This window comes from Anarrhichthys ocellatus, unplaced genomic scaffold, assembly GCF_004355925.1.
Source record: "Anarrhichthys ocellatus isolate YVR2014 unplaced genomic scaffold, GSC_Weel_1.0 scaffold1, whole genome shotgun sequence".
Taxonomy (NCBI): Eukaryota; Metazoa; Chordata; class Actinopteri; order Perciformes; family Anarhichadidae; genus Anarrhichthys; species Anarrhichthys ocellatus.
Genome location: NW_022280031.1, coordinates 18657284 through 18667284, shown reverse-complemented (window position 1 = coordinate 18667284; position 10001 = coordinate 18657284). Strand labels below are relative to the sequence as shown.

At 42.3% G+C, this 10001-nt stretch overlaps 1 protein-coding gene across 1 annotated transcript; it reads right to left on the bottom strand.

Annotated features, from left to right (window-relative positions):
• Positions 1-510: 510 nt before the first annotated feature.
• Positions 511-9629, bottom strand: aldh4a1 (aldehyde dehydrogenase 4 family, member A1). Its single transcript, XM_031846504.1, has 15 exons — positions 9473-9629; positions 7061-7154; positions 6881-6973; positions 6438-6485; positions 6037-6192; positions 5522-5671; positions 5230-5304; positions 4897-5084; positions 4272-4345; positions 3836-4032; positions 3035-3082; positions 2789-2941; positions 2563-2684; positions 2231-2349; positions 511-1707 (listed from the first exon to the last, which is right to left on the bottom strand). Exons 1-15 carry the CDS (start codon positions 9511-9513, stop codon positions 1595-1597), a joined length of 1671 nt encoding a protein of 556 aa, XP_031702364.1. The 5' UTR covers positions 9514-9629; the 3' UTR covers positions 511-1594.
• Between the last annotated feature and the right edge of the window lie 372 nt (positions 9630-10001).

The window sequence follows — 10001 nt, the reverse complement described above, 5'->3', positions numbered from 1 at the left end:
AGAGTATCAATGAGTCCTTACATACCTGGAACTTGTGCGCTGTCTGCAGAGGCGAAGCGTGAGTATAAACAAAGCATAAAGTGGAGGTGTTGGGGTCCAGGCCGGAGTCTTCATGCCAGACAGTGATTTATTGAGATCTGAGGAGATTGGGGAGAACCGGGAGAGAGACCGACCTCTTTCACCCAGTTGGTTGTAGCTGGACTCAAGTTTTTCTTTGTAGAATGAAAGATTCGTAAGCCGATTCATGGAGGTTTGTTCAGGACGGACATCAGAGATAATGACATCACATGAAAGTGGACGTCGCACTGAATCTAAAAACACGTGTTTCATGTCTGTGTGGTCAGATTTGAATAACAACAGAGAGAAGGAATGAGCTTTTTGGCTATGACCTTGTTGAAGCACCGTTACTGTGGCCCCTCACTGTTATAAACTATAATACAGCCATAATAGAAATAATCAAAACCAAGAAAGGATTAGAAGCCGAGAAACAAAAAAAAAGCCCAAATGAAGATAGTAATAATTTAATATTTATTGTTAAAGATTAACTATCTACTTTCACAGAGTTACTGAGGCAGGCACGTTCTGACAGCAAGAGATAAAATATAAAATACTCTTCAGAAAATATTCGTTACTCATGCCGTTTGATAAAAGACAAACCAGCAGAAATTTAAGTCATTATGACCATTTTCAGCACTTTAAAAATGCAAAGTGACATTTCAACATGTAACGATCACATCACAGCACACATTAAAGTCATCAAATTCAATCTTCAGGACACTTTCACAGCTGACTTCAATTAAACTGATAACTGCTGTGAGTATTTGTGTGTTTTAATAATCTGGCTTGTTGACCAGAGGACACATTTCACCGTGACACAAAAACATATTTGGGACAAAAGAGGAAACAAACAGTTTCACACAGATCTCTGAAAGTGTTTAGATTATTATAACTTTACACAAACAGATATGAGACATTAATGGGCTTTGTGTTCAGAGACATAACACAGAGGAAAACTTGTTGTGTTCCGATATTAACCTGAAATATCTGAATTGGATGTGGGGCTGCAACTTATGATTATTTTCATTTATTTTATAAATCGATCAGTTATTCTCTCGATTAATTGTTAATTAAAGAAATCCAGTTTATTTTCATAGCAAAGTAAGAAAAGAAGGAAATGTTTAAAACTCAGAAGATGGATTCTGTTTTTAGATTTATTTATTAGCAAAAAAGCAGCGGATCATTTTTGACAAATCGATTAAATTACTAGTTGACCTCTAATCTGATTAAGATTAAAATATATTTATAGTTGAGCATCAATAGACAGTTTTCATTGGACGGCAACTAAGTAACAGTGAAGCAAACGGGCGGATCAAGTGTGCAGACGATCGTCACCACGGAGCTCCAGATTGATGGATGGAAGACTTTCTCACCACTCTGCTGCCGATTCTGCTCCATTCGTGTCCACAAGACTCCTTGTTTCATGTCACAGGAAGTCCACGTGATGTTATTGTTGGTGGTGGCGAACAGCAGGTGGAGGGAGGGAGGGAGGGGGGGGGGGGGGCTCCGACTGGACCAGCAGGCAGCAGCACCGGACTCAGCCCATGTAGGAGTAGCTCCAGTCTGTGAGGGGGACGTGGGTCTGCTTCACTACCTGCGGCGACGTCCATCTCAGGACGTAGTGTGGACCTCCGGGTTTGTCATTCGTTCCTTGATTGAGAGGAAAGTTCAGTTCATATTTATTTATTCATTCTGTAGATATTAAGAGTAAATCCAACTCTGACGTGTCCAACATGAAGCTAAACAACACATCCAGTAGAATCCTCTCCACAGACCTAATCATCAACAAGAAAACTGTCCTCATGAACCAGAAATCAAGACGTGAAATCAGTATCACAAATCTACTAATCTAACACATATAAATAAAAAACACTGACTGTGAGTTAATTTGGAATACATTTGTTAAACCCTTAAATTTTACACAAACTTCACTAATCAACTCATTCTGCCTGGTCACCATCCACAATAAAGATTCACACACACACCATCAGACCCCCCTCTAATATATCCCCATCTCTTTATTAATTATAGTTTTATTTTTTAATTTATTTAATTTATATATATATATATATATATATATATATATATATATATATATATATAAATAATTCAAATTATTCTTATCATTATTGTTGTAACAATATTTAATATTGATATTAAAAACAACTGTTACCTGAAGTTCTGGCTCCACCAAATGGCTGCTGAGCGACAACAGAGCCGGTGCATTTATCGTTCACGTAGTAGTTCCCCGCAGCGTTTCTCAAGACTTTAGCGGCCTCGTCAATCACATTCCTGCAAAACACAAAAACATTTTATGAATGAATCACGACAAACTCTGCAGCATCTTTTTTCTAAGTGGATTTATATGTTTTTTCTCCGTTATGTCCTGAACGATGAGTTAAAACTCCTGATAAAAAACATGTCCCTCTAAGACTCCTGATGAATCCTGGTCCCCGTCTTACACATGTATGTGTATGTGTGTGTGTGTAGATAAACATGTCTCACTGGTCCTGAGCGAACACTGCTCCCGTCAGAGCGTAGGGAGACGTGTTGTCTATCAGCTGCAGCACCTCTTTGTAGTCGTTCTCTGGATACACATAAACGGCGAGAACGGGCCCAAAGATCTCCTGCACGACACAAAAAACACAACGAATGTTTGTAACTTAATGTGTACGCTGCCGTGTGTGAGTGTGTGTGTGTGTGTGTGTGAGAGAAGATGAGCGGTCTGCACCTCGCTCATGATGGAGTCACGTGGGTCCGTGGTCTCGATGATGGTCGGCTCCACAAAGTAACCCTTGCTGTCGTCATAGTTCCCGCCAGCGACGATTTTCAAACCGGAGGAGGACTTGGCACGGTCGAGCCACTTCTTTATCCGAGCAAACGACTGCAGGAGGACACGGAGGAGGAAGTGCAGTGAGTATAAAACACAAAGAACACACACATTTTATTTTGAAATAACGGTAGAAGGAAGCTCCACCTTGTCGTCGATCACAGCCGATAAGAAGGTGCTGAAGTCTTCAACAGGCTGAAGGACAGAAACATCATTGATCATTGACAACGGTGATGGGTATCGATTCCCCGTATTAAACGGCACCAAAGTATTGATGAGCTTCTTTTTAACGTTCTAGTGTATCGTCACACTGTTGCATCTCTTCTGCTCTCTGTGTCGGAACTGAGCTCCTACAAGCACACGCAGTACTTTAGTAGTACTTTAGTAGTACTCACACCTCCCACAGTGGGCTGCTGTGTACTTAGTACTTTAGTAGTATCCACGTCTAATACTGTGAGCTGCCGGTGAACGTAGTACTTTAGTAGTATCCACGTCTAATACTGTGAGCTGCCGGTGAACGTAGTACTTTAGCAGTACCCATGTCTCCTACTGTGAGCTGCCGGTGAACGTAGTACTTTAGCAGTACCCATGTCTCCTACTGTGAGCTGCTGTTGAACGTAGTACTTTACCAGTACTTTAGTAGTACTCACGTCTCCCACAGTGAGCTGCTGTGTACTTAGTACTTTACCAGTACTTTAGTAGTACTCACGTCTCCCACAGTGAGCTGCTGTGTACTTAGTACTTTACCAGTACTTCACTAGTACTCACGTCTCCTACTGTGAGCTGCTGTTGAACGTAGTACTTTACCAGTACTTTAGTAGTACTCACGTCTCCTACTGTGAGCTGCTGTTGAACGTAGTACTTTACCAGTACTTTAGTAGTACTCACGTCTCCTACTGTGAGCTACTGTTGAACGTAGTACTTTACCAGTACTTTAGTAGTACTCACGTCTCCCACTTTGAGCTGCCGGTGAATGTCCAGCAGCTGATCCCTGATCTGCGGCCACAGGCTGTCCGGTACGTACATCCTGGAGCAGGCGGAACACTTCTGACCTCCGTACTCGAAGGCTGAACGGATCGTTCCCTTCACCACGCTCTCCACTTCCGCAGACTTGTGGACGAAGTGGAAGTTCTTCCCGCCGCACTCTGAAAGTGTGAACAGAAAACTCAGTACACATTCTCTCAACATGTGTTAAAAGGAGAAGCCAGACTCTGGCTCTGATCTGGAGTCAGTTTGACTTCAATCAGATCATCAGTGTCTTTTAAATCCCTTCTTCAAAGGTTCTTTTACAGGAAATCATCCTTCTCTGGCCGTGTTATTGTATGAACCATCACTCTCTGCTCTGTTTTCTGACTGGTTGTCTTGTTTCAGAGGTTCTGCTCACCTCCTGCCAGTCGAGGGAACGTCCTGTAGGAGTCCAGGTTCTGAGCGACCTGCTTCCAAAGACGCTTGAATGTCCTACAAAAATAACAAAACAAGAAGATATATACAGACACACATCACAGGATTAACAAAGCCATATTACAGGCAGTGTGATGTCATATTAACATTAAGTTTTAACATTTATCTTATGTGACTTTAAAGGGATATGACTGATATTTTGAAGTGTGGTTGTTTGAGGTACTTTTCCATACTCAGTGTGTTGCTACAGTATATAATACGTTCACCTCTTTACTTTGCTGTCAGATAGACCTTTCTGACGGGAAGTGATTCATTTCTTTTAGGCGTCTAAAATACGTAATAAAAGACTTGAAACAATCCGAACGATCCCTTTAAGTTGCCGTGCTGGTATTTTACGAGGCCTGAACAAGAGGAAGATACATCAATGACACACCGAGTCATATTTTAACAAGCTAAAGCAGCATGTGTTGAGGTTCATGTCTGTGCAGCAGCTCAAAGTGGCGGTGAACACAATCACTAATAAAGTTTTAAACGAATAGAGCTGGTGTTTAAGCCAAACTTTCATCCACATCTGAAAACACAACTCCTCGTAAAAGAGATCTCCTTACGGGACGCTGCCGGTGAAGTTGACGCCCGCCAGGTGCTCAGAGGAGGTGACGGCGTCTCCGAACACGGGACCGTCAGCTGGTAGGAACTGGATGATGTTTGGCGGGAGGCCGCACTCCCTCAGGACTTTGTAGACGGCGTAGCTGGCAGACATGGCGGTGTCGCTGGGCTTCCACAGCACCACGTTACCCTGAACAAAGAACAGCCGGCAACACACCTTCAGTGAGAATCTGTTTTGTATATCGATCGTCCAAAAAGATGCTGGAGGATGTCCTCTGTATTGAATGAATTCTTCCTGAGCTGAATCACAAAAGATGACATCGTCACACACTCACCATCACAGCTGGAGTTCCTGCCAGGTTTCCACCAATAGCGGTGAAGTTAAAAGGAGCCACGGCTGCTACAAACCCCTGAGGGGGAAGAAAGGTAGATAAACAGGAAGTGAATATACATTTATTTATTGTACAATAACATAAAAAGCTCTGCAAACACCCAGTCCTGACATATAATCAAATAAAACACTGATTTTGTTCCATTTAAAGAACAATAACACTGATTCTGGGTTATTTATTCAGTGACCGTAAACAAACAGTGAATAAAACATTTATTAATAAGTTCATTAATAACCTCCAGCCCACGATACAGCATGGTGTTCGTGCTTCCCTCGGCGTCGAGCGGCTGCTGTTTCTCCAGCTCGACGGCATGTTTGGCGTTAAATCTGAAGAAGTCAATCAGCTCTGCAGCGGCGTCGATCTCCGCCTGGACCACCGTCTTACCCTGCGACACAAAGACAGATAAACAATTAAATATCAATGCCTTATTCCATATAAAGGCTTTTTCCCTCACAGACGAGTGTGTTTAACGGTGCCTCGCTACATTGTTTGGGTTGCATTCAAAAGGATAAGTTTGAATTTGAGAAAGTGACGTCGGGCTGAGCCATTAATCAAATTTAAAAACAGACATCGTGATGTAATAGAACGCCGTTTTTTAAATGGTGAAACCTGCGATTTAAAGAGGAAAAAATAAACAATCGCAATATTGTCAAAAAATACGTAAAGTGTGATTATTTTCCCATGTTGTTCAGCTCTAAAGTGACGACGCCAGACCCCCAGAGAGTTTGCCCCCCCCAGTGACTCCTGTACCTGCCCGATCATGGTCTTGGCGAGGACCTCGGCTCGCTTGGGTCCAGCGATGACATCGGCGGCCTTGAAGAGGACCTGGGCTCGGTCCTGGACGGGCTTCAGGTCCCACTCTCTCCTCGCTGCCACGGACGCCAGGATGGCTCTGTTGATCAGCTCCTGTCACGTTCAGGATAGAGGCATTTATGTTTGTAATATTAACGTAACTTCAAAGTCCTACATTTGGTATAATTAAGCTTATAAAAGTTAGTTATTGGGGTTTGTTAGAATAGTTGAAACCAGTCATAAAATATGAAAATATCATGTTTACGCTACGTGAAAATAGAGCAAAGATAATGATCAATGTAGCCCAAAGGTCAGTGTGGTTCTTTGCAACATCGAGAACATCTTTTATGATAACTTACCTTGTCAGCATAACAGAACTTTGCCACTTTATGGGAGTGATTGAACGGCTTTGAAAGGAAACAAAGAAAGTCAATGAGTTATGACATTGCCAAGGAAAAATACGCTGTGTGAGCAGTGTTCTTGTTGTCCTCGTCTCTACAGTGTTCCTCAAGGTCACGCTGTCTTATTGTGGGATTTTTGGAGGGATGTTTGACCAGTTTTATGAATTTCCAATAGCGTGGTACACAGCGTCAACCAAAAAAATGCTGAAAGAACTTATGAGACATTGAGACATGGCTCTCATCATCATATACTGTCATCATAAGGTTCCGGTTGACCTGCTATCACCCCCTAAACATATCCTCTTTGGGTAAACTACATTCTTTTCTAACAGTAAACTTTAAATGAATGTATGTTTGAATAATGATGCCAGTAGTGATATATTCTGTTGACTTGTACTCACAGAGAGCTGATATCTGATGTCTTTGGTCCACACGTGTTCGTCTCCGACCACGCACGGGATCTCCTCTGTCTTCCCCTTCAGACTGTCCAAGGCCTACGGTGGGAACAACCGAGACGAAGGCACAGAAGTTATTACATTAACTCTTAAGTCCATCTTTGGGATCATTTTGGGTGAACAAACCTTCAGCAGCTCTTTTCTCTCGGCGCTCCCCTCAGTGAAACCGAGGATTGGCTCATTCTTCACCTCCACCGCCGCACAAGGGAATGTTTTGAACCTTCAAAAACACACAAAAACAAACGCAAAACTGTGTTTAATGCAACTATACAAACATTCAGTCAAACTCTGTGTACTGTCTTATATAATCCAGCAGGGAAGCAGGTTCAGCTGGGCCTCTGACCTGAATTGGCCTTAAACTGGTCATAAAGGTCTGGGCCGTGGTGGAGGATGTTGAACTCCTTTAATGAATACACGGGAGCTCCCTGAACTGGTTTTCAGCCCGACACTCTTGAATGCTGCCTCAAAACAATCCCTTTGATCCGATCCAAACAATACATTTATCCCACACCTTTCCAGTCCTGCCACACCTGTGGAAGCTGCCTTTCCTCCACCTCCAACAACCACAACATGGGAAACTGGTAACCACAAAGGAGCCAAATTTTAATTACATGAATAAAAACAAACCCAAGATCACATGAACTGCACGTTTATTTGCAGGCATGTTCCCCATTCATAGACTTTGTCCAGCCACTTGAGTTGAAGCTGTAAGAAGTTTATCAGCTTCAGCATGAACTTAAACTACATTTAGAGCTCCGGGAAACTGCTGAGATGAATCCTGAGAGACTTTAAGACATTAATGATGCAGATTTTTAAGTTTGGACTGCGATGTTATTAAGTTACGCCTGTTTGACAGGTCTGTAAATGAGTAGAAACAGGTCTGGAGTTTCTTTAACAGCTGTTATTAATAGTGGATTAAGCTGCTGGTTCGACAGATTTACATGAAATTAGTCAAAACAGGAACAATAGACTAAACTCGCTCTACAACACCTCACATGACGTGTAATCCTTTCTGCTGCTCTGCCTCTCTTTAAGCATAACATTCTCTGGTGTTAGTCTCAAAAGTGGAGATTTGCTGCTTTTCTTCATCTCATGTGATAATAAAGTGAATATATTTGGGTTTTTAGAGTGTTAGTCAGACAAAACAATGGATTTAAAAGATGTCGAGTCGAGCTTTAGGGACTTAATTTGATGAGTCACTTCAGCCCTGTTTGACTCACTTCAGTCTTCATTTTTCTGATGAACAATTTAAGTCTAGCTTCATCCAGATTCATCACAGCCTGAACTCCGGTGTCCTCTCTCTTCATGTATGATTAACTACACTGGAGTGAACTTTATAAACTGAAGTTCACAGGACGGAGGGGTGCAGACAGGCCAGCTGGAGGCATGATAGGTATTCTCATACAACCAAATCTCTCTCTGAAGCCTGAACACTGAGGGAGAAAGACAACAAACTCTTTTAACAGATGTTCCAGAAAAATCAAACATTTGTTCTTTTCCTCGGAATCAGCCGGCAGTTCTGAGAAGCAAGAGAAGAAGAAGAAGAAGTAGACTTGTATCCAAGTGTTAGTGTTACTGGTGTTACTGGTGCACCCACTGCCACATACCTCATGAGCCTTCTTTACTGGCAGATAACCAAAACCCACCACACGTGAGGCTGCCAATGTATTTGTGCGATTGTTTAGCCAGTGAGCGTCAGTATGCTGGTTAGGAGTCCTGTCCTGGTTCTAAAGGTTTATTCAGGATGTGACGTTTACAGGAAACGTGGATATTCACCCCCCAGTTAGTCTCACATAGCTACATTCATTTACACTTTGTTTTAGGGCTATGAAATAACCGGCGGCCAAAAAACACAAGAATGTTCCCTGTGAGACAGCAAATGATCTTCACATATTCTCTGCATGGGAACACAAACTGTGACGTGAATAACCGGGTTTAGATAGACTCCAAACATGTACGGTAACTTTGCATCCCTTTGTAGTCATTTTGCATCTCTTTCTGGTCGTTTTGTATCTTACTGTAAGAGTTTTGCATCTCTTTCTGGTCGTTTTGTATCTTACTGTAAGAGTTTTGCATCTCTTTCTGGTCGTTTTGTATCTTACTGTAAGAGTTTTGCATCTCTTTCTGGTCGTTTTAAATCTCTTTGTTATTGTTTTGCGTATCTTTCTTGGTAGTTTTGTGCAACTCTGTAGTCAAGTGAAAGGGCACTCCAGCTAGTTAACTAGAGAGTCAGATATTAATGGATATGGAGTAAATGCTCAAACGGTGTTATTCATATGAAGCTAAGTTTAGCTACTTTAGCTACTTTCACCTGCTGCACTCACAGATTAGAGTTTATTATCAACGTTACAGAACGTAAACCACACTAACCTGGTGGTTAACACGGTATCTCGTTAACGTCGAATCACGTGTCAGCACCGACACATTAAGAAGTATTTAAGAATAGTAACGCGTGCTGTAGTGTCTTTGAGTTCAGCATTAGCTGACAGGTCGTCAGGTCGTTGTCGAGGTGAAGGACTCTCGTGCGTTGGTACCTACCCCCTCCAAGACTGGCTCACAGCCGCCCTCACGCGCAGCATGTTTTTATCCGACAGGTGGTAAAGTACCAGTGAAAGTACTCTCTAATACTGCTGATCAGAGATCGATACCTGATCAGATACAAGTCACACAGTATTGACTAACTAAACTAGGGTGTAAAAATACGTCAGCATGACCCGCCCTACTCTGCCTCTGATTGGCTACTACACGCAGCCTTCGTTGACTGGATTGGTTAGATTTGGGGCACGAGGGATGCGATTGGTTAGGGTTAGGCTAAAAATATCAGAGTGAGCCAATCAGAGGCCGAGTAGGGCGGGTCATAGACAGGGTCGTAATATGTTATGTTATTAACGCTAACGGATGGATGTTTATTTTTGAATACCAGATTCCCGCTCATTGTTATCCAATTAATTTAATAATAAGTATTTTAACGTTTTAATGAACGTAAGGAAATACGTTTATTTTTTGTAAACGTCCTCATGCCCTTCTCTCCCCATCCTGCGAAATGGTACCTTCACGGGCGGGTCTG